Here is a 24,391-nt window from a genome sequence, read left to right on the forward strand (position 1 = left end):
GAACACTTTAATCCTTCTTTGCAATAATCTGATGTGTATTTCTCGAGTTGTAAGCCAAGTCAAACCCAACCTCTACTCTGCTTGGAAATAAGACTGACATCCATCTGTCCACCATTCTGTTTTTGGCACAGTACCACGATCAGCTTTAATCAGAGGTGAGGTTTGGGTTTCAACCCTGTTTGCTGGAAACTGTGACAAAGTTTCCAATACTGGTCCTAATAGTTTCATTACTAAAAGATTTTTCAAAAGGACAGAAAAACACAACAATTAAAGAAGAGATGGATGAAAGGAGGGCAGTCTACTGCTGGAGGCCAGACGGCTCTCTTTCTCTGCCTGTTTAATACCTCCAACACACACACTCACAGTTAATAACTGTATTGCAGATCAGCAGTAATCATCTTGACATCTTTGACCTCTGTGGGACTTTGTCCTTCTCTTTCCCTCCATCAGTCCTGCACTAATCCCCTGTGGAGTACAGACACATATGGTCCTCATGACCCCCTCTATCTCTATTGCTGACTCTCGGTCTGACTGTCAATCAATAGGTTCAGACATTCCTGGGGCTTCTATGGTGATAAACTACAAAGAACAAAGAGTATATTCAAGAAACCTTCTATTAAATATTAAATAATTTATTTGCAATTTTCTATTTTACATTATGAGTTACAGACATGCAAAGATGTGTTTTGTGAGTGAACAGACTTCCCTTGGGTGTTGCATAAGAAAGGGTGTAAAAACCTGCTAAATTAAACATCTACGACAGCTGCCTGCTGTGGTGATCCCGTGAGATTAAGGAAAAGCTCAAATTAGCGTAGGTATTATAAAATAGGTGGAAACGAGATCAGTGAAAGGGAAAGAAAGAAAGCACAACAGAAGTCAGATTATGTGTGAACATTCAGCTGTATCCACACAGGGAGCGATTCACAGTGATGTGTGACAAGAGACCGCAGACAGTCAATCTGACATTTGGTGACTTCAAGAGACTACAGGTGAATGAAACCTCGGCAACTGTTAATACAAGTCAGACATTTTTTTACTCTTCAAACTCCACATTATGTGTATTGGCCTTTGGTCTTTACCAAAGTATGGCTTTTATTGCGAAAAATCCCATTGCTGACAATGGTCGTTCTTAAAAATTCATCGAAAGAACCACATTTTTACAGCAGTTCACTGGTAGCAGCAGATCACAGCTGCAATATTAAATTTGAACAGATACTCCAGGTCTTCTTCAGTTTTAATTCCAACTCTGTTTTTCACTTTTTGAAAGGAAAAAGAAATCAAGTACGATCCATTTGTGGCAGCAGTCAGGAAGTGTGTGCTAAAAGCATTTTTGTAACCAGAGGAGCCAGAAACATCTGCTTATCCTCTCACTAATTTTGCCTCAGGATGGAGGGCTGTGAGTTTGCGTCTGTGACTCGGTGTCCCAGTTCTTCCCTCGGTTCCTCTTCCTGTTCCTTTCCGCCATCACCAGAGCGGCCACCACGGTGACAAGCATAGTGACAGTGATGACGAGTACAGTAGCGGTCTCAGCCACGCAGAGTTGGCTGTCTACCCAGGCCAACGAAGCCCCCATCAGCTGCGGAGGGTCCTGGCATGTCACGTTGCGGTAGTCGTCAATGTGGAGGTGCCGGACGTGTAGGATCTTACTGAAAACACGATGCAGCTCACAGTCACAGCTCCAAGGGTTCCCTGGCAGGGAAAGAAGGAAGGCAGGTATACAGAGTTCAATTAAACAAAGAATGCAAACCTTAAAATTGTGTGTCAGAGTGTTGAGTCAGAACTTGATTGTAGAAGAGGGGGTGTTGATCAACATCATCTATTTTATATTGCATGATAATCAGTCCAAACGTTTTAAACATATTTCAGTCTGTTCCGTCAGTTTCTGACATGGAGAACAATGAATGAAATAGAATTAAAGTATTTCTGCAGACCTGACAGCTGTATGTGTGTTGCTGTTGTATGAAGGCTGATGAAGGTCTTAAATTTGAGGTTATGCAGGTTGTTTCCCTCCAGATCAAGAACAGCCAGGCTGTACAGAGGTGCCAGGGCATCAGTATCTATCTGAGAGATGTTGTTGTTGCTCAGCTGGAGTACCTAGGAAGACAGACAAACAGATACTAATTAGAAAGGCAGACATACAGAATAATGAAGTCATCGAAAATGGTGTGCCACAGGGATCTGTTTTTGAGCCACTTCTTCTTACAATAATTAGACAATTCTTCCAAAGCAGCACATTAAAGTGTGCATTAATAGGTAGAGATATCATAGTACTTTATACTTTATAACTAATGATGAATTTCAAACTTATCATTATTCAGTGTACCAAAACACTAGCTGTCTTACGTGCAGATGAATTAAGACATGAAATAAAATTCATTTACATTATTATACTTTTTAGAGGCTAAATCTACAACAGTCCACAATCAAAAAAAAACTTTGAGGTACCAGTTTATTTACCCATTTAAAAAAAAGTCTGTTCACCTCCAGTCCAGGCAGCATGTCCAGGCTCCCATGCTGCACCACAGTCAGTTTGTTGTTGTGTAGATAGAGTTGTCTGAGCCGGGAGAGGCCTCTGAACACGTCGGGGCCAACAGACACCAGTTTGTTATAACTCAGGTCCAGCTTTTCCATGTTGTCCAGAAACTCCAGGCTGGCAGCAGAGAGACAACGAGAGCGTGAGACAGTGAGAAGATACTGTGAGAGACAGGCAGAGAGAAGCTCTGTGCTGAATGCTACTGTCTGTAACTGTATTCGCTATATAAATCCAGTCCATTATTATTATTAAGACAGCTCCTGGTCTTTTGGATCACTTTAAACATATTCCTGTTAAGCCAGACGATAAACAGAAATATGGAAGCTGATGGAAAAGTGAGATGGAGTTTCACGGCACTCTGATGACCCACAGATAGCCATGTACCTGTATCCAGATAGATAATGCAAGATGTTGTGCTCCAGTCGCAGTTCTTTGAGAGCAGGCAGACTGGATGAGAAGTCCACAGGGAGAGTTTTTAATTTGTTCCAACTGAGATCCAGTTTCTCCAGAAAGGACAATGAGAAAAATGCCTATTCAAAGACAAAAAGCATCAATTAGGTGTGCTGTTTCAACTTTCCTACTGTCAGGGACCTGGGTCTGAGGGTCCATGAGCAGTTTTGAACTTGTTTATTTGTTGCTGTGTGTACCATGATTTTGTGTGGTGCTTGTGCCCCTGGTTTCCCTTTGTATTGTGTATGTGTGTGCGTGTGTGTGATGTCCTGGTTTTCCTGGACCACCAGGCCTAGTGGGTGTATCCTGTTGGGAGGCTGGCCACACCCGAGGAGGAGTAACACACACACCTGCAGCTGATAAGGATCGTTAGGGGAGCTACATAGCAGTGTGGCTGAGTGCTTCTCAACGCTGGATCATTGAGTGACTTCACGTTAGTCTCTTTGTCAGTTAGAGAAGGTTAGTCTGCCGCAATTGTGGTGTGTTCTGACAGCTGCCTTTTTGTTATTTCTTAGGTGGTGTGTGGAGTCGAGAGGGCAGTGAGCACGGGGTGCTCGAACACTGCCGAGCGCAGACACACTGGGCACTACTCTGGGAAGAGGACACAGCACGGAGTCGGGAATGCACTGTGTCAGTTTACTTCACTGTAAATAAACACACTGCTTTGCATCGAAGAGCCCTGCCTTTGGGTTCTAATTTCCCCACATCCCCACGGTCTGCCAGCGCAACCGTGACAGATTCAGTTTTTATATGACATATCAGTGACTGGCAGTGATGTAGTGGTAAACACATTTCCTTGCAGTCCATGTCTCTCATTTCTGTTATTTTCTGTAAATGTGTTTTTTAAATATAAAGTATTATTTTTTATATATACAAGTCGATTTCTATACAAATACAAAGTTGCAATTTATTTTCTATCTATCTGTGAGCTGCAGACAGATAGTCAGTCACAGGCAAAGAGGCAGCGTACATCCTGGACCAGCACCAGCCTGTTTCAGAGCTTTCACTTAGACACAGACAACCACCCACACTCACATTCACACCTAATGCCAATTTGGGATCTCCAGTTAAGCTAACTTACTTGCCTTTGGCCGTTGGGAGGAAGCCAGAGTAACCGGAGAGCAGCCAACCCAACCCTGGAGTGTTTTCCATGCTTGTGATAATTTGCTTTAGTTACATATTAAATCTCTAAAATACGTCTTCGTATTATCCTTACAACTGTAATTGTGCAACATTTTCAGATGCATAAATAGTTTTTCCACCACTTTGTTCTTACCTGTGGTTGGATTTCCTCTATCTGGCTGTTGGTGAGCACCAGCACCCGTAAGGACCACAGTCCTTTGAAGGCTTGAGTGCCTATCACACTCAGATTGTTTCTTCCTAGCTCCAGCAGCCACGTGCCGTGCGGGAGACCCCTGGGAACGTGCTCAAACCCACGGTCGCGGCAGTCCACCAGGTCAGCATGCTCATAACAAATGCACTTGTGTGGACACAACTTTGAGCACTGAACACATGGGAGAAGGGACTGCGGGGAGTAAATGGCAAGAAGGAAGAAGAGATGTGTTGTGGAAAGAAGATTCATATTTCCCAGGACAGCTGAAGGAGGGTCAGGAGATTTTAAGAAGCAGAAAGCTCACTGAAGGGCGGGAGTTTAATTCTGCTGTTCTTTTTCCCAAACCTCGCAGTCCATGTCAAAGCAGCCAAAGTAACTGGCAATAGAAAGAAACAGAATATATTTTCTATATCAGAATATAATACTATACTCAGTACTAATAATAGTGTAGTCTTCACTGGCTCGCTGTTAAATCCAGAAATGAATTTAAAATCATTTTCTTTAACTGATAAAGCTTACAGATATCTGTGAGCTTCATGAAACAACCCCCCTGATCCAGTTCTCCCTTATTCATGCTGTAATCAGCTCAGGCTGCCGTGGAGAAGCACTCCGAGAGCACAAACCTCCACCAAGGTAGCTCACTGTCTGGACAGCATTTACTTTTAAGGGAATTGTATTGTTTTTTTATATATATAAGCATTATGTAGGATCAATAGATAATATGTGCTGATTTGTAAATAACTGGACATGAATAACTTGAGAGTGCCTAGTTAGTACATTTGTAACTGATAACCTGATAATGCTTTCTTTAAACATGTGACACATTTTGGGGTCAACTTGGAAAAAAGGCAGATGTGACATGTCAAAGTGAGGTCAGAGGTTATGGACGCAAACCATAATGTGATATTGAGAATCCCTGTGTATCCCTATATGCCTGTATGTGGTCAATTCATATAGTGGCAGTAGGAAACATCGTTTTAAAAGCTCTATATTATCATTATTATCGCTTTGGCGTTAGGATCAGTCTGTTGACCTTGAAGGGGAGTTTAAAGGTCAAATGTGACATGATAGTTCAAATTTTTATACAGTACTTACTATATATCGATAACATATTATATATGTTGATAATTCACACCAAACTTGTAAGAATCATAGTTTCTAAGGCTTTTTGCCAATTTTCCAGCCAATAAATCACTGAGTTCACTTTCACCCTATCCGCAGGTTTTATTAAAGACAGAATAACATGCACACATGGAAACAGTACCAAAGAAATTATGGCTTTTGTGGAAGTAGTAAGCTATATTTATAAAACACCTTTAAGAATAGAGGTGAGAAAAAAGAGAACTGTAACAGAGTGAATTTAAAAAAGAGAAGAAAATGTAAAGTTGCACACAAAAACTTACAAGTTTTATCTGGTTTTTTGTTTGTTTGGGTTCCTACTTGTCCTGACAGAAATGTTTGGATCATTAGCTGTTAATTGTTCCACTGTACTCATCAGTATACTGTACAGTTTATTATATCAATTCTGCCTCCTGCAAATGAAGGCACAGTTTATGACAGTTGAATTTGTATGCTTAGAAATTAAAACAATGAGCATAAAAGTTCTGAAAAGCTACGACATGATAAACATGACTTTCTTCATTTTTTTTCTGTAAATCTCCAAAGGACAGTTTTACCTAACAGGCTGTAGGACTACAGGGATACGTCTTTATCTCGTCTCTCCATGCCTCATCCAGATATAGCTGCATAATCAGATCATGAATGAATTCAGCCAGTCTGATGAAACTGCTATTTTTTTACTGTATCAATTTTTTATTTTATTTGTTAGCATGTAGTTTTCTAATGCTTATTTTGGAAAAACAATCTCCAAAATAAAACATTTTCCATGGTAAAAAATAAGAAAATAAAGACAGCAAACAAAGAGGATCAATAAAGTTAAAGTTTAACAAGTGGGATATTTTTTATCAGTTATTTTGACAATGGATACCTGACTCACCCCTTCTGCTGCTGAAGAGCCAAAATATATCCATGCTAGCTCCTCAACTTGTACATGCCCTCGGCTTTGATGGATGATGCTGAGACAACAGGCAGAGGAAGGAAGGAGCGAGAGAACCAAAGACAGGACGACGATGATGCTGATGGAGCCTTCCAGTGCAGTCAGCTGCGATAATAATCCTCTAATCCTCTCCAATCGCCAAACGCTTTCTCTCTCTCACTGAACTCGTCTGATGTTTGTCATGGTGTTTCTCTCTCTGTCCACCCTCCCTCTGGTTTCCTAGGCATCGCTCCATCTGTCCCTTTTACCGACTTAAATATTATATAAAGACTCTTAACATTTTGAGAATATTGCGTGTGTGTCTCTGTGTATATTTTTGTGTGTTTCTTTATTAAGTAAGTAAAGAAGCACACAAGTAAGGATAAGTGCAGATTTAACTATGAAAATTCACTTGGGCTATTTATTAATTAATTATTACTTTAATACAAAGAGTCAGCTGTTTCTACAGCTTCTTTAGCTAGCAATGCTAGTGACTACTTGCAAATTTAGCCCCTATTAGCATCAATATAACAACTGATAAGAACTTCTAGAAATTGTTGCAGTCATTAATTCTTATACTAGATAAATTAGAGAGGAGAAGTACAACATGTTAATTTACTTAAGGCTCATAAATCACAGAGGAAAACTCTGGAGGTCTGCAAGGTTCATTTCCTGGGCCTTGCAAGACAGATGCAGCTTACAGTTCTGAAAAGACAAGCCTTTGTGGAAGCTCCTTAAACTGCCATTCTTTTTCATGACCGGCAGGGGGCCAAATACTGTGGATATAAAAAATAGTTAAGATTGTAAAAAAGTCTATCCGGTCGTTAAGTGATGGCGTGGCGAATCCTACTTCCGGGCCTAAAGTAGTCTGCGTTTAATATGGCTTTTGTGTTGTTAAAATTTTTAATGTTATGTATTTTCTTCTATTTAATCTCAAAAAGCTCCTAAAACAGTCAGTGATCCCTGTTGACCTCCCTCGGCTTTTATTACCACTAATCATTTATTTAAGCTCAGTTTTTAAAACCTTAGGATGTAGCTACAGCCCAGCCCATGCAGCAGTATATGAACGACTAACCTCGTATTGTGGATGGATTATCTCAGTTGTTCTCCTGGCTGAAGTTTGGTCCTTTTACAGCATCCTGCCTTGCGATTACATTTGTTCCTGACCACCGAGAACACTCACATTAACTTTTATCGAGTGGAAAAAAAGTTAGCTTGTTTATATTATGTTAACATAGCTGTGTCGTAGTGATGTTCGATTCGTGAACGAATCGTTCAATACTCGAGAATCACCTTACTGACTCGTGAATCATGATTCACAAGCCCAACTGACTCACCCCTGTTGCTGTTAGCAAACTAATTCCATTAGTAGAAATATATCTAGCTTATAATTAAAATTGTGGGGGGGGGACAACAGCCAGTTTCGTAACAAAAGCATTTCTGCTCGGAACTGGAAGAAAAACCCCTAAGTAGAAGCTCACATCAAGAAAATAGCTCTTCGGTTCACAGTAGCATCGCGCTGCTAACATGCTAACACCACATTTGAGCTACTCACTAGTGATGTTCGATTCGTGAACGAATCGTTCAATAATCGAGAATCACTTTACAGACTTGTGAATCATGATTCACAAGCCCAACTGACTCACTGACTCATCCCTGTTGCTGTTAGCAAACTAATTCCATTAGGAGAAATATATCTAGCTTATAATTAAAATTGTGGGGGGAAAAACAACAGCCAGTTTCGTAACAAAAGCATTTCTGCTCTGAACTGGAAGAAAAACCCCTAAGTAGAAGCTCACATCAAGAAAATATCTCCTCGGTTCACAGTAGCATCGCGCTGCTAACATGCTAACAGCACATTTGAGCTACTCACCCCCTCCCTTCCTGTGCTGAATCGTAAGCATAAGCGAATCACTCAGGACTCGCTAACCCCCTCCCTCCTGTGTTGAATCATAGAGCGAGCAAACGAATCACTCTTTTTTTTTTTTTTTTTTTAAATAAACTTTATTTAACAAACAATGAGTATACAACATACGAACAGATGAAGTATACAAAACAACAGAACATGAACACACAAAGCCAGGGGTAAAAGAAAAAGGTAACAATTATAAGAATACACGCAAAAATTCACATACATAAATTGTTTTGAGAGCCTTTTTGTTGGTGGAGTCTGATATTGATTGTATGTACATTTCCACATCCTTAAAATAATGACAGAAATATGGTGTTTTGTTAGTAAACTTACATTTATGGATATAAAATTTAGCTAAAAGTATTAACAAATTTATCATAAAAAAACATTTATCATGCTTCTTGGGGAACTTAAAGAAACAGAATAAAACATTTTCCCATCGTAAAGAAAACTCCCTTAAAATATGGACAATAACAAACCCGCTAAATTCCTTCCAGAATCTCTGTGTAAAAGAACAGTACCAAAAAAGATGTGTCACAGTTTCTGGATGATCCCCACAGAAAGTACAATTAGTATTTATGTCCCTTTTAAATTTTACCATGTAGTGACTGGCTGGATAACATTTATGTAGAATTTTAAATGAGACTTCTTTCACCTTATTTACAATCAAATATTTATGGGGGACCATCCAGACTGTCTTCCACTTGATATCTGGAACAAATCGGTTCCAATAAGATATTATATATGGGAGAGAGACGATATCTTCTTGGAATAAACTACGTATTCTTTTATTGCTATTACCAAGTTCCTGTGAAAAGCAGATTTTTCCTATTGGTGACTCAGCTGGACCAGAGAGAGTAGCAAACGAATCACTCACTCACCCTGTCACTACCCGATCCGTACCGGAAACCCGATCGGTACCCCGCATGCGCAAATCTTACGTCACTTCCTCTCTTTGCCAACATTGCGACATTCAATATATTTGAATGATACTCAGGGTTTTTACTGTTCTACTACCTAAATTGTGCAGCACCCGGTCCCCTTATCCTATAGATCTATTCTTAGCTGTGGAAGTTTAGAACTTACTTTTTCTCTTTCTTTTTTCTAATAACTTTGTCTTTTTCATTTGTTTCTCTTAATACCAGGGGTTTAAGACAAACATGTAAACGCAAAGCTTTGTTTTTATTTGCCAAACAATTTAAAACAGATTTTTGCTTTTTCCAAGAGAGTCATTCCACACCTGCTGATACAAATTTTTGGAAATCACAATGGGGTAATGAAGTCTGGTTGTCCCATGGCTCTGAGCGTTCTGCTGGAGTTGCCACGCTTAAAAATTCTTTTTCTGGAGATGTGTTACACTCTGACTGTGACACCTTAGGACACTACCTCTGCTCACTAATCAGACACAATAACAGTACTTTCATTGCAGTAAATATATATGGTTACAATAATAAAACTGAAAATGATAAATTACTTGACTCCTTAGAAGAAAGAATTAATTTCTGGCTCTCCAAATACCCAAATTCAGTCCTCTTAATTGGTGGAGACTTTAACATTGCTTTAGACAATACGGTTGATAGGTGGCCTCCAGGGCAGCAGTCTTCATACAGTGCAAACTTAAAAAAATTTATGGGAAAATTTAATCTTGTGGATATTTGGAGAGAAAAATTTCCAGATGATAGACTCTTTACTTGGAGCAATAAGACAGGATCCAGGCAATCACGTATTGACTTTTGGCTTGTTTCTGACTGTATTGATAAAGATAATATTACCGTTAATATACTTGCCACCCCCCTCACTGATCATAGAGCAATTCACATTAACGTCCAAATGTTTACACTGGATACTATACCTCATAAATTCTCTTATTGGAAGTTAAATAATTCTTTACTAAAAGATAAAATGGTTAACATGCAGATTAATAACTTAATTGTTTATTATTGGAACAAAGCTAACAGAGAGAAGTCCTTTTGTACCAATTGGGAACTTTTTAAATTTGAAGCATGCAAATTCTTGAGAAGATACGGGAGTCAAATTGCTAAATTAAGGAAAGCTGAAGAACAAGAAGTAATAAGCAGAATTGCCTCTTATTACCAGAAGTCCCCAGAAGAAATCTCAGAGAAAGATAAATTAAGTTTACTAGAACTTCAAAATAAATTGGACGGTTTATATCGACGCAAGGCTGAGGGTGCTTTCATAAGATCCAGGAAGAGGTGGCTGGAGGAGGGCGAACAAAATTCTGCTTACTTTTTCAGACTTGAAAAATACAGATCAAAAACAAACTCTATTCATCAACTAAATATTAATGGCATTGTCTCTGACAATCCTAGAGAAATTTCACATTTCTGTGCCGAATTCTATACTAAACTATACAACTCAAAATATAATGAGGCTGTCTCAACAGGATTTTTCAATAATATTAAAAACCTAAAATCTATTGTTGTGGAAGATAGAAGTTATTGTGACAGCCCTCTGACTGTGGAGGAAGTCTGTAATTCCATTTCTGCACTTAAGGCCAATAAATCTCCCGGCACAGATGGTTTGACTGCAGAGTTTTATAAATCCTTTTCTAATCTCCTGGCTCCATTTTTACTGCAGGTTTTTACAGAAAGTATAGAGAATAACACCCTCCCCCCTTCTCTTACTCAAGGTCTCATAACACTTATTCCAAAACCAAACAAAGACTTACTCTTTATTGATAATTGGAGACCCATCTCCCTGCTTAATAATGACTATAAGGTTATGGCCTTAATACTTGCTAACAGAATTAAAGAGGTCTTGGAAACAATTATTGATGAGACACAATCAGGCTTTATGAGAAACAGACACATTTCTAATAACATTAGACTGGTTTTGGATTTACTTGATTACTCTGATCTGATACCTGACAATAGTTTCATTCTCTTCCTGGATTTTTATAAGGCTTTTGATACAATTGAACATCAATTTATTTTCCACTCTTTGGAAAAATTTGGCTTTGGCAAGTTTTTCTGTAAAGCTGTCAAAACCTTATACACAAATGGCAATAGTTCTATTAAAATGATTAACGGCTCCACCCCGAGATTTGACCTGAAACGTGGTATTCGCCAAGGATGTCCTATTTCACCATATTTATTTTTACTTTGTACACAAATTCTTGCAACTAATATTTCAAACAGTGTTGTACAAGGAATCACCATAGCTGATAAGGAGCTCGTCATCAGCCAGTTAGCCGATGACACCACACTCTTCTTGAAGAATGCAAACCAAATCCCTCCAGCCCTTACTGTGATTAGTGATTTCTCTGAGGCCTCTGGTTTATGCCTAAATCTTAAAAAGTGTGAGTTACTAGCAATTAAAGACTGCCCTGCAAATACTATCTGTAATATCTCTGTTAAACAAGAAGTCACATACTTGGGACTCTTAATATCCAAAGACCAAAAATCAAGATGCTCTTCAAACTTCACTCCAATTATACAGAAAACCCTAAAAAAGTTCAACCAGTGGCTGCAAAGGGACTTGTCTTTGAAAGGTAGAGTGTTAATTACTAAAGCTGAAGGGTTATCCCGATTAACATATGCTGCTCTCTCCTTACATCTGGATAAGAAAATTAGTAAAGATATTGACCGTATGCTCTTTAATTTTATATGGAAAAACCGTACGCATTATATTAGAAAAACTGTTGTGATGAATAAGTACGAATCAGGTGGGCTTAACGTCTTAGACTTTTCTACTTTAAATAACACTTTCAAAATTAATTGGGCTAAACATTTTCTTAAAAACCCTACCTCTATCTGGAACTTTATACCATATTATATTTTCTCTCGTTTTGGTGGCTTTAATTTTGTTTTAAATTGTAATTACAATGTTGAGAAACTCCCTGTAAAGCTTTCATCCTTCCATAAGCAGGTCCTCTTAGCGTGGACCCTCATTTATAAACACAACTTCTCACCTCACAAATACCTTATCTGGAACAACAGAGATATTTTATATAAAAATAAATCACTTTTCCTGGAAACTTGGATCCAAAATGGGATCCTGTTGGTGGCTCAGCTGGTTAATAGAGAGGGACAACTACTTACTTACAACGACTTTATTGCACTATATAATTTTCCAATCAGTGTTCAGGAATTCTCAATGGTGCTTGGTGCCATACCCTCAGGGACTTTAATGTTATATAAAAACACTGACAGCTCGATCTCTACCTCAGTCACTCTCTCTGGTCCAGCTGAGTCACCAATAGGAAAAATCTGCTTTTCACAGGAACTTGGTAATAGCAATAAAAGAATACGTAGTTTATTCCAAGAAGATATCGTCTCTCTCCCATATATAATATCTTATTGGAACCGATTTGTTCCAGATATCAAGTGGAAGACAGTCTGGATGGTCCCCCATAAATATTTGATTGTAAATAAGGTAAAAGAAGTCTCATTTAAAATTCTACATAAATGTTATCCAGCCAGTCACTACATGGTAAAATTTAAAAGGGACATAAATACTAATTGTACTTTCTGTGGGGATCATCCAGAAACTGTGACACATCTTTTTTGGTACTGTTCTTTTACACAGAGATTCTGGAAGGAATTTAGCGGGTTTGTTATTGTCCATATTTTAAGGGAGTTTTCTTTACGATGGGAAAATGTTTTATTCTGTTTCTTTAAGTTCCCCAAGAAGCATGATAAATGTTTTTTTATGATAAATTTGTTAATACTTTTAGCTAAATTTTATATCCATAAATGTAAGTTTACTAACAAAACACCATATTTCTGTCATTATTTTAAGGATGTGGAAATGTACATACAATCAATATCAGACTCCACCAACAAAAAGGCTCTCAAAACAATTTATGTATGTGAATTTTTGCGTGTATTCTTATAATTGTTACCTTTTTCTTTTACCCCTGGCTTTGTGTGTTCATGTTCTGTTGTTTTGTATACTTCATCTGTTCGTATGTTGTATACTCATTGTTTGTTAAATAAAGTTTATTTAAAAAAAAAAATATATATATATATATATATATATATTTGAATGATATGGTTAGCGCCCAGTTAGCTCCTAGCATTTCTCTGCAGCTCTGCCTCCTTTTCGACTACCAGGACATTTAAACAATGAATAATCCGTATCCGCAACAAATTTTTGCTTTTCTCCTCAACAGAAAGCGTTCCCCAATTGAACAACAGCGCCGTAAAATAAGAAGAATGGTGCCTAATGACAGAGTTAATAATACAGACTTTATAATATGTCACGTGAAGATTCAGCAGCCAGATGAAGTGTTTACTGGCAATTGACAGTGATAGCGGACATTATCATCACTTTTCCAACAATCCTCTCCACACAGACAAGCATAAACACACTCGATTATCACTAAATCAAATTTAACACACATTTGTAATGACGCTAATTCAGTTTACAATAGGGTTCATTCGCTCAGTCAGCAGGTGGCGGTATCCTCGTACACTGGGGAGTACACTGCCATTAAACGAACAGAAGAAGAAAACCCCTGCACATGCGCGGTACGGATCGGGTAGACCCGATTTGTACGGTCTGACTTTGCACATGCGCAGTAAGGATCGGGAGTCCCGATCTGTCACTATCTTTTAATTTTTTTTATTTTTGTCTACATTATATTAAATGTTTCATTATCGGAAACATGTTAAGAGATACTTGTTATTCTTAACATCTTAACAGATACTCTGACCTGTAACTATCGTAAAATGCTTCGACCGGAAGTAGACACCTTTCGCGCATGCGGGGTACCGATCGGGTTTCCGGTACGGATCGGGTAGTGACACACCCCCTCCCTCCTGGCTCACAGCTTCTTCTTCTTCTTGGTTGGCAACCAATGTTAAGGCGCATTACCGCCCCCTGGCTCACAGCGCAGTGGACATTTAGATGAGAAAATATATATTTGACACACTTAAGGAAAATACTAATAAAATACAAATAAACAAAATAAATGTTTATTAAGCAATTTTGATAAGAAATTGCTTAATTTTAGAAATGTTTTTGCTCTTTGTTCTCTATAAAATAGTTGTTTTTTTTAATCATTCATGTTAGCAGTGGGATTTACATGAAAAGGGAAACAAATTAAGTTTGAGTGAAAATGTAAAATTTTTGCACTCTGTGGTCAACTGACTCAGTGAATCAAATGACTCAAAACACCCGATTCACTTTGGTGAGTGACTCATTAACACTAGATTCAGTAAAAAGAATCAAATTTACCATCACTACTGTGTTGCTAGCGGTCACGTAGCACATCATTATATACCAGCTAGCCCAACTTCAGTAACCCTACAAACGTCACTGCTGTTTACTTTTCTGTCTTCATTTATGTTGGAAGTGATAGCAGAGCTGTACGTTTTAATTTGTTTCCAAAACCCTGCAGTCAGGACATGCTATATTATATTTAGATAGAAGCTAGCGAGCTAACTTCCTGCTAACTTCTAACTCCGTTAAATGTCATAAATTCCGTTTTCATGGGTGCCTGGATGTTAAACTCAATTGTTACACCTGGTAGAGCAGAACGCTGATCATTTTATTAAAGATGAAAGACTTTAGACAGTTTTTCAACTCTCAGTAATGCCATAGTGATCGTCTGATATATGGACCTGCAGCGGAGTTTAGGCCCAGACACGGCTAGTGACGTCAGACTTAACGACTGGATAAGACAAGCCTTTAGCTCCCTTTGCTCTCAGTACACTTTCCCCATATGGTCGTTTCTTTTAAAATACAACATGATTTTGTCAATCAAAGTCTGTTTTAAAGTCAAAAAAGGACAACGGGGACTAAGCTTTATCATGTGATCAACAACATTAGGTTACTAGGATGTAATGCCTCAGTTAGGTCGGCCCCTAAATAACCACATCTGATTTCAACACACACCAAGATGGTGATGGCAAAACATTTATTTTGAGGGTTCACAAAAAAGGTGTCCATTTTTATATACAGTCTACGATTTTATAGTATCTACGCAGACGCATGCTTGATTTATTGTAACTAGCAGTAACTAATTTCTACTGTGCAATTTCTGATGAGGCTTTGGTGAGCTTCAGAAATTACAAGTGAGCCAACATTTTGGCACAGCACTGTAAATGTGCTGTCAAGTTGACTGTGTTTTATTTTACAGAATAAACGATAATTCAGTGCATAAGTGAAGAAAAGCCACAAAATGTTGAATAATGTGTAATGTTGGAATTTATATTTGCATATATGAGGATTAAAATGTTTTGTCTTCTTGTTTGTGCACAACAATTTCAGCACATTATGCAATCAAGAGGTTAAATACCCAGCATCCATTCACCAGGAGGACTGCACAGTCCCTGAATTCAAGGTCATTATAACAAGCTGCACTGCTGCAGTGATGTTATTGGGCCTACAGATTTTTGCTTTGTTATGTGTTAAGCCTTTACTGAACTCAGACAACTGAGAGCAGGCAGAAAATGAAGAGGATAGAGAGAGAAGGGCATAGGATCAAGAGATTAAACCAGACTCAGACCCACATGGAGAGCTGGATATTGTTCATGTTTAATTATCACTTTTTTTGTTTTTAGGTACCCATGTTAGACACAAGACAACAAGGAAAAGAGCACAAAGACAGCCTCCAAAATTCCTTCCTGATTGATTGAGGAACCTTCACAGGCTAAATGTGGGCAGAACGGATAAGGAAGCAGAACCATCACGTTTCACAGACTGTATATAAAATAATGTGTTTTATATCACCTGCTGGTTTGTCACTGCTTCTAAAGGCACAGTGGCTGTTTGATAAAACCAGAAATAGATTAGATGACATCATATTAAGAGAATATATATAAGATGATCGAAAAGAAAGAGAAAAAAAAGAACCCTTGGACACTGCTAGCATCATTGACAGGTTTTTGACGGGGCTCCCACACAAACGCAAAGCTGGAGATGAAGCATCGCCAAATATGTTTCCAAACCAACTTCCTTCCAAGCCAAATGCTAGTAAATATGCTGAAGCTTATCTTCCCTTTGGCTTCACCTGCACAAGTGCCAGGTAGGTCTCTGCGACAGAATTAGTTTCCCTTTCGTCGGGAGCATGCTCTGTGCTCTCGAAATTACGGACTAACAGTATCCCACAGTTGTTTTTGAATCCATTTTGCACACAGAGGCATTTTTTTGAGAAATGTATTGATATCAATGTTGCATATTATTACACAGGAAAAAAACAACTACACATAAAATAATTACACTGTGACGCCTCTGCCTTTCTAAATTGGGGCACAGTAACTGCGTGTGTATAGAGTGTAAAACTGTAGATAGTCAGATTAACAGTATTTTGTCTCTATCTGCCATTCTGCAATTCATCTCATGCAAACAATAACGTGACGCACAGCGTGACGTGAAAAAAGGCACATACCTTTGAGTTGCATGACGAACTCTGTATTCCCGGTCCACACGTAAACGCTAAAAACGGCGTTTAAAAAAAAAATCTCAGTTTTCGGTGATTCGAAATGCCGTTTACGTGTGGACGTAGAGTAAAAGAGTTAGTAGTGGGGGGGGGCGGCGAACATTTTTCTTGTAAAACAAAGTAGCCTAAAATTTCTATCAGTGCCAAACTCACATTAGTTCACCAATGTGTATTATTAATTTCCACAATGAAATAAGGTGTAGCGTAAAAATAAAATAATGCAATCTTAATTTCTTGTTTTAATTAAAATAAATGTTACATTCAAAAGTATAAAAAATGGTCATCTTTAAGTTAAAATAAAAATAATGAAAAGATGCAGCTGGTTTACCCTTTTCTTCTTCCTTTACTACATGTCCCATGTAAACTATGAGCTTCAACTCCTCCCTTCTGTTTCCTTGACTTTGCTACTTCGGACTTCTGCATCTCGTAAGATGTGTTACAATTTACCTGATTGGTCTATGTGTTTCTCTGTGTTATTTGGACTCGGTGCTTTGTTCGACTGCTGTATGTATAGAATAATGTAAAGAAAAACGCTGCCCAGATTAAAATCGACGATACATCAAAATCAAGTAATTAATATGAATCCGTAAATAACGTAAATTAAAAATATGTTTAAACAACTGTTATTTTATAGTTGTCTAATAACTGCCCTCTTGACTCTCCCTCTTCCTGAGGTGGATTTTTAAGGTCAATTGCACTTTTTACCTGTATAAATAAAGGATGTAGCGTCGCTTTTGCAAAAAACTGGTTGCATCTTCTACCTTGTGACTAGTGTGATTTTTTGGGCTAAAAATTACTTAATATAATTAATGACAGATATGTTTGGGAGCTTATAGGCCAACAAGTCATTTACAACGGTTTAAATACAGGCAATCATCTTTTTTTGGCAGACTACCATTATTTGGCACCGCCTGGCTGCGTCCACCTATCGGTGGCCTAGGATCTATAGCGTCATCGGTTGCTTGATAGCGAAACAGCCAATCACCGTAGAGTTACAGGGTAGTCGCATACGTATTCTTGCGCGATGACGTTGTTGAAGAAAAAAACAGAACGTGTGTAAACGGAAATGGTGAATTGTTGTGGACAGTACACGTTGTGGGGCGAGAGAGGAGAGAAATGGGACAAAATCAAACTCCGTCCTAATGTTTTGCTCAGCGCTGCCGTGTGAGTTAGAAGGAGCCTAAAGAGAATCGACGCTAATGCAGACCTGCTAGCTGGGAGCTAGCAACCAGCAGAGGAAGGTACGTGTGACCACAGAAATAAAGTAGTGAAAAGTAAATGCTACCCCGCGCCGTCAGTACTTCTTACTGTTTAGTCTATTAAACTGTGTTAAACTGGTAATAGCACCTGTCCAGTGCTTTACTTACCTGGCGTTAGCACTGAGTAAGATGCGACACTAGCTGGTGTTTACCAGCCGTCATTTCAAAACGTCACTGACATATTAAGTGTTTCACAAATGCTCATATACGCGGCTTGCGTTTTAAAGACTTTAGAGTGTTGCACTGAAGACACCTGGGCCGTTTAACGACACATGCAGCCTTCAGGGACAACTCACGCTGAAGTAGGTCATGCCAGCTTTGCACCTTGTACCTCGGTTCTAAGTTCATGCAGCAGCCGCGTGTATCCGTCATGTTGCTTACTGAATCTCTGTAAGGGAGACAAGATAAGTGTGAATCACAAAGCCCGGATAGAAACCTCCTTTTTTGTGCTCCAGCCACCTTAAAATAGTTCCTAAGACTCATTTGGGCAGCAATTTTCAAACTTGAATTAGGGCTGCTCGATTATGGCAAAAATGATAATCACGATTATTTTCACTGAAATTAAGATCTCGATTATTTGACGATATTCATTTAACCCTTTAAGACCTACCATAGAACCAAGTCCTCCAGAGCTTTTTTTTAATTTATTTTTTTACATGCTGTAGTGCCATTTTTGGGAGCATTTCAAGTTGCTATACATCAATACAACTGTCATAGCCCATATTTTAATAATATGTATGCATTAAGTCCAGAGTAACTACATTAATTGCAAAAAAGTGCAATAAACTACAAAAAAAATTGAAAATCGTTTTTGTTTTTTTTTACATATATTTCTACTTGGGGAAATTTAAGAGGCTTATCCCTCAAAACTTTAAATACAAAAAAGTTGCAAAAAATAGTTTCCCACCACAGGAAATTTATTTTGAGTGTCTTCATAGTTTTATTTTGGAGATACAGCAATTTTTATATACTGCAGGAAAAACAAAAAACAATCCTATGATGCAAATTTGCAAAGAAATCAGCAGGTGCATCAAAATAAACTATTTCCAGCAGTGCAATTCGAGTTCTAAGCATTCCAGAAACAAGTCAAACATGACTTATAAAAACACCAGTATAGGCTTTTAAGGCCTACAAGTAAAAAACTAAATTTTCCGCGAAAAATGACGTCACTTCCGGTTTCGGACAAGAAATGGCGGACATGCGATAGTTCGCGTTGACGTCTTTTTCAATGTGGGAAGTGTTACGAACAGCTGATCAGATCGGCAAAGCGTGTTTCTGGAATATTATGTTTTTGTTCCTGCAAGCGCTTTTCATGCAGTTTTTGCAAAGCTTTATGTGGAAGCAAACCGTGACCGAGGACAAGCTGATGGCATAAGATGTAAGTACAACTCCTCCGATTTCATATGCAAAACAAATTATTGCGCTAGCTTACGCAGCTCCGGTTCTACAGGGATTTAAAGGGTTAACAATAACAATGTATTGAATAATGACTTTAAAAAATAATATAAAATAGTGTGCAAATACTGATTACAGTGCAAATGTTTGCAATATAAAAAATAAATGAAAAATGTAAACATCTATGTTTAGTGAACTTTGCAGTGTTGCTCTGTGGTGCAGCTACGACACTGTAGCAAAGTTTACACACTATGTCTACTTGACCCACGTCTCGACTCCGCGAACCCAGAACCCACTGAAGTTTTTTTTACCTCTCTTTTCAACCAATGGCAGTCACTCTCCTCTCCAAATAACTTCTGCATAGCTTTCCGAGCTTCCCTTGGGTCCTCTTAATTGTTGTGACGCGTGTTCGAAATGCAGAGAGGTGCGCTCGATTTGCCACACGGAGCAGCGCCAGAGTAAAGCACGAGGGAGGGGCTAATAATCGGCTCAGTCATTTTTAATGATCGTTGAAAGCCCAGATCATAATCGTGATTCAAATTCGATTAATTGAGCAGCCCTAACTTGAATAAATTTTAGTTTTAGTGAGCGCCGGGACATAAAAACTGCACAATTGCCCCTCAAACGGGAATTAAAACTGTTTAAACGTGACTGACTGACAGATTTCAAGTTAATATTAGTCGTGAGATTCCCAAGAAAGTGCATTTCAAGCTGTTCCTCAAATGCAGCACCACATGGTGATTTTCTTCTACCATGCCAGTGTAAACCCTGCTTTGCGCTCTGTGTTCAAAGATTAACAGAAAGGTGGAAGTAGGGCTGGGCCATATTATACCGTTCACGGTAATACCGGTATAATGTTAGGCAACGATAGGAAAATGAAATATCGCGATAGAATGGGAGTAAAACACGCATGCGCAGTGCCTTTGTTTTCATACGCACATGGCCGATTGTTGAGTGAAACTGATGAACCAGAATTGGTTTGTAAAAATGGTGCAACTTCCGTGATGTGGAACTGGTTTGGTGTTTGTCCGTCAGATACACAACAAAGCACATTTTTTTGCAGAACATGCAAGCAGCCGTTGTTATTGTCGTATTTGTCGGACTAAGATGCTCTTAAATCTGGGAGTAATCTGGGTCCTAAACTCCGTATGTTTCAGGTCAAACAACACTGCAGCATCACTTAGAGTTAAAAACTGTCTAAATTCTTTCATCTTTAATAAAACGATCAGCATTGCTGCTTTACCAGGTGTAACTATAAAGTTTAACTTCCAGGCATCCATGAAAACAAAAGTTATTACATTTAACGGAGTTAGAAGTTAGCAGGAAGCTAGCGGAAGTTAGCTCGCTAGTTTCGCTAGTTACCTAAGCATGATATAGCATGTTCTGACTGAGAGATTTCTGAAAAAAATCAAACGTACAGCTCTGCTATCACTTCCAACATAAATGAAGACAGGAAACTAAACAGCAGTGACGTTTGTAGGGTTACTGAAGTTGGGCTAGCTGGTATATAATGATGTGCTACGTGATCGCTAGCAACACAGCTATGTTAGCATAACATAAACAGTGAAGCTGGAGGACGAACACTAACACTTTTCCACTTATAAAAGTTAATGTGAAGGTTCCTCATGGTTAGAGACAAATGCAATCGCATGGCAGGATGCTGTAAACGGACCAAACTTCAGTCAGGAGAACAACTGAGATAATCCATCCACAATACGAGGTTAGTCATTAATATACTGCAACAACATGGGAAAAGAGCAGCTGCCAGAGAATTCAACATTAATGAATCAATGGTACAGAAGTGGAGGAAGCAAGAAGAATGAGTTTAATAAAGTTTGATTTATCTGACTGCTTTGTTTCGCTTAATGTGCCTTATAATCCCGTGCACCTTATGGTCCAAAAAATACGTACTGCACACTGCAGTTTAATGTTGCAAAGCACCTCTTTTTAACTTCAGTGGATATTATACATGGTTATGCTCAGGATATGTCAGCCCATTTCTACTGGAAATGCCTTTTGGTTAAACTTTCAGCAAGGAATTTGCATTTGCACTGTTACATTTTTATAAAGCTTTAATGTACATAAAAACCAGCTTCTTGTTTAAGTGAAAATAAATGGAAGGTTGTCTTTTTGCGCTAGTAATGTTGTGGAGTTGTATTTTGTCTCGCATCAATTATATCGTCTGTTATATCGTTATCGCAAATTTTCAAATATATATCGTGATAAATATTTTTGGCCATATCGCCCTGCTCTAGGTGGAAGATACAGATGGAAGAGTCTCTCAGTCTGGACTTGAGTGCAGTGGTCATACAAAAGGCAGTAAAAGGTAACTGTGCTGTGTTTGTGCAGCAGCCATGGCTGAGGCCGGAGCCCATCTCACATCCACGGTTGTCAGTGAGCAGCCATCAGTGTTTGAAGTCCTGGCACAGGAGTCTTTGATGGAGGCGGTCAGACCGGCACTGAAACATGCAGTCAAAGTGAGCGTGTGTGTGTGGTGGTACTTATACTTTCCATAGATCAGTGTTAGGGTTCTAACAGCCTAGCTCCTGGTGTCCTTTCCAGGTTCTGGCAGAGTCCAACCCATCCCGCTTTGGCTTCCTGTGGCGATGCTTTGATGAGCTCTACCTGCTGCTGGACCTCCTCCTTCAGAACCACTTCCTGTCTAACTGCAGTGCCTCCTTCTCGGAGAACTTCTACGGACTGAAAAGAGTTTCAGGCAGGCAGAGACTTCCTGTGCGCCTCGGGATGACCAGGACATCCCGCTGGTGGTCTCTTCTTCTTCTGTGCCTGCTGCCATACCTGCAGGCCAAGCTAGAGGCTACATTGGCACGGCAGAGGGATGAGGAGGATTTCTCCATCCGGTTGGCGCAGACGAGGAGCCAGAGGCTGTACCGGGCGGCCGTAGCAGCATATCCGTACGTCAGCTCAGCCTGGCAGACCTGGATCTTCTGTCAGCAGCTGCTGTTTGTCTTTGGAGTCTCCAGGACCCACAGTCCTCTCCTGTGGCTGGCCGGGGTCAGACTGGAACGACTTAACACTCAAGATATCAGAGACATGGAGTGGAAAGCCAGGACTCCCGGGAGACCAGCTGGAGGAAGGTACAGCTCGCAAACTCCTTGCTGTCTCTGTTTTTACCCACAGTGGTGTCCTAACAGGTGTGCTTTGTACCCGGATAGATCACCAGTTGCAGATTCTAAACTGAAGGAAGTTTTTCATGCAGCCTGTTTAACTCTATGTTGCTGATACAACGTTCCATGCATTAAAGTACATTTAGTCAGTGATGTAAAAACCACAAAACTGTTGTGTCCTTATGGTCCAAGCCTGTCTGCTGGGATGGCTCAGATCCAACACATTAGAAAACAGATGTTTTTCACAGAGAATATTCAGACAGTGAGATTAATTTCACTTTGTTTGGCCAAAGGTTTAAGTACTTTAAACACTTATCAAGTTTAATGTTTGCTGATGTGCACTGTGTGGCTTTAGCTCATTTGGTGAATTGATTTGAGGCCACACAAACATACACTCAGTGATATTTTTTACAGTTCTTGAATGAGGAATGTCATAAAAAAAAAACATTGCTAAACACCCACAATGCATTGTTTCTGTGTTCACAGCGTGATGCAGAGAGCGTGGTGGATGATGTCACAAGCAGCGAGGGGCATGGCTGTGTCTGTCTCCTCTTCCCTCTCTATGGGTGTTTTCTTCCTGCAGTTCCTGGAGTGGTGGTACTCGTCGGAGAACCTCAGCACAGTGAAAGCTCTCACCTCCCTGCCGGCTCCTCCACCCCCGCTCCACCTGCAGCAGGATCAGGGCGGGCTGGGCTCAGAAAGCAGGAACTGTCCTCTGTGCAGGAAGCCCCACACCAATGCCACCGTGCTGTCCACCTCGGGCTTCGTGTTCTGTTACCGCTGCATTTACACATACGTGAAAAGTAACCACCGCTGCCCAGTCACCGGATATCCCACCGAACTGCAACACCTCATCAAGATCTACTCACCAGAGAGCTAAAGCATCAAGCAGTCAAAGCAGACAAGATCAACTGTGTGAGAGATGATATACAGACACAATATGAAAATTATATTTGAGGGATATTCACAGCTGTTTTCCTTTTTCTATACAATAAACTAATAATGTCCTTAAAGTTTCTGAAAAAACTAATTCATTTTAATAATATTTCTTTTTTACTAAGTTTCAGCTCTTGTCAAAGTGAAAATTGAATAATAATAAAGCCTAATTAAAAGAAATCTAATAGGAGTGTAATTGTTTTTGTTTTTTTGAGGAATTTGCAGGATCCCTTAATTTGGTCACCAGTTGGGTTACTGGTTACAAACTGGCTGCATTTTAGCAGCTTTTTCCAGTGCTAGGACCAGATTTAGGCCTGTCACAGTTAGCATAAAAGCAGATCAGTCAGTGGGTCTTTTCCTCACAAATGAGTTGTTCACAAATAAGTTGTCATTACTGATAAAAATGTCTGTGACCTGGCAAAGATGTTTAAACTCCTACATGGTGGATTGTAAGATGCAACTTCATCTTTGTGGCCTTGTTGAACCGTTGGCCTGGTTCTGCCCAAAGAAGACCTGAGGCACGACCAGTTTGGGAACTTGGTTCACTTCCCTTTTACCCAGAAACCTAAAAAGTGTTCTCCTGCTGCACAGAGAAACATTGTCGAGCTGCTCCTAGTAGAATCAGTTTCTATGGTGTGAGTGCTCTGCTGCATCCCATAATGAGGACACATGCTAATGGAGATGGATTAGAATGAGATCTGGCCCTTTCCTCAAACAAACTGCAGAGGAGTTGGAAGAAAAATAAATATACTAATCAATAAGGTTGTGTGAACACACTCTTAGAGGAGCAGATGCATTTTGAATGAGCCTAGAAAGCATTTGTGTGTGTGTGTGTCCTGTTTCCTTTTTGCCTAAGCTGATCTAACAAGTGGAAGAGTTGTTTCAGATATGACCTTACGATCACACTAATGACTGACAGTAGGGCATAAACAACATAAGGTTAATGATGCTCTCATGTCTACACCAAATATAAAACCTTATCCAAATGCGATTCAAAGGCTCA

The 24,391-nt window shown here is 39.3% G+C and overlaps 2 protein-coding genes across 5 annotated transcripts; one reads left to right on the forward strand and one right to left on the reverse strand.

Annotated features, from left to right (window-relative positions):
• Positions 1-1,381: 1,381 nt before the first annotated feature.
• On the reverse strand, positions 1,382-4,565 carry LOC146633085 (uncharacterized). 2 transcript variants are annotated; one of them, XM_085351991.1, is made up of 5 exons: positions 4,260-4,565; positions 2,918-3,063; positions 2,482-2,650; positions 1,932-2,094; positions 1,382-1,689 (listed from the first exon to the last, which is right to left on the reverse strand). In XM_085351991.1, exons 1-5 carry the CDS (start codon positions 4,563-4,565, stop codon positions 1,382-1,384), a joined length of 1,092 nt encoding a protein of 363 aa, XP_085208117.1. The 2 variants fall into 2 exon arrangements, with proteins under 2 accessions (XP_085208117.1, XP_085208116.1); XM_085351990.1 differs by having other exon boundaries at positions 2,458-2,650.
• Positions 4,566-17,711: 13,146 nt separating this feature from the next.
• pex12 (peroxisomal biogenesis factor 12) lies at positions 17,712-23,549 on the forward strand. 3 transcript variants are annotated; one of them, XM_085351992.1, is made up of 4 exons: positions 17,712-17,911; positions 21,580-21,801; positions 21,887-22,422; positions 22,939-23,549. In XM_085351992.1, the coding sequence occupies exons 2-4, from the start codon at positions 21,679-21,681 to the stop codon at positions 23,330-23,332; spliced, it is 1,053 nt and encodes a 350-aa protein (XP_085208118.1). In that variant the 5' UTR covers positions 17,712-17,911; positions 21,580-21,678; the 3' UTR covers positions 23,333-23,549. The 3 variants fall into 3 exon arrangements, with proteins under 3 accessions (XP_085208118.1, XP_085208119.1, XP_085208120.1); XM_085351993.1 differs by having other exon boundaries at positions 21,674-21,801; XM_085351994.1 differs by having other exon boundaries at positions 21,677-21,801.
• Positions 23,550-24,391: the final 842 nt, after the last annotated feature.

This window comes from Diplotaxodon limnothrissa, linkage group LG4 (genome assembly GCF_057381915.1).
Source record: "Diplotaxodon limnothrissa isolate DT_005_m linkage group LG4, D_limnothrissa_male_GT1.1, whole genome shotgun sequence".
NCBI lineage: Eukaryota > Metazoa > Chordata > Actinopteri > Cichliformes > Cichlidae > Diplotaxodon > Diplotaxodon limnothrissa.

What these genes read in the sequence shown, in the direction of transcription:
- LOC146633085 (XM_085351990.1), bottom strand. Translation starts at nt 4,565, where the DNA reads ATGAATCTTCTTTCCACAACACATCTCTTCTTCCTTCTTGCCATTTAC. An exon ending in TAGAGGAAATCCAACCACAG is followed by an intron (nt 3,064 to 4,259) that starts GTAAGAACAAAG and finishes GTCTTTGAATAG; the next exon opens with GCATTTTTCTCATTGTCCTT. An exon ending in AACACACATACAGCTGTCAG is followed by an intron (nt 1,690 to 1,931) that starts GTCTGCAGAAAT and finishes TTTCCCTGCCAG; the next exon opens with GGAACCCTTGGAGCTGTGAC.
- pex12 (XM_085351992.1), top strand. Translation starts at nt 21,679, where the DNA reads ATGGCTGAGGCCGGAGCCCATCTCACATCCACGGTTGTCAGTGAGCAG. An exon ending in CACTGAAACATGCAGTCAAA is followed by an intron (nt 21,802 to 21,886) that starts GTGAGCGTGTGT and finishes TGTCCTTTCCAG; the next exon opens with GTTCTGGCAGAGTCCAACCC. An exon ending in GGGAGACCAGCTGGAGGAAG is followed by an intron (nt 22,423 to 22,938) that starts GTACAGCTCGCA and finishes CTGTGTTCACAG; the next exon opens with CGTGATGCAGAGAGCGTGGT.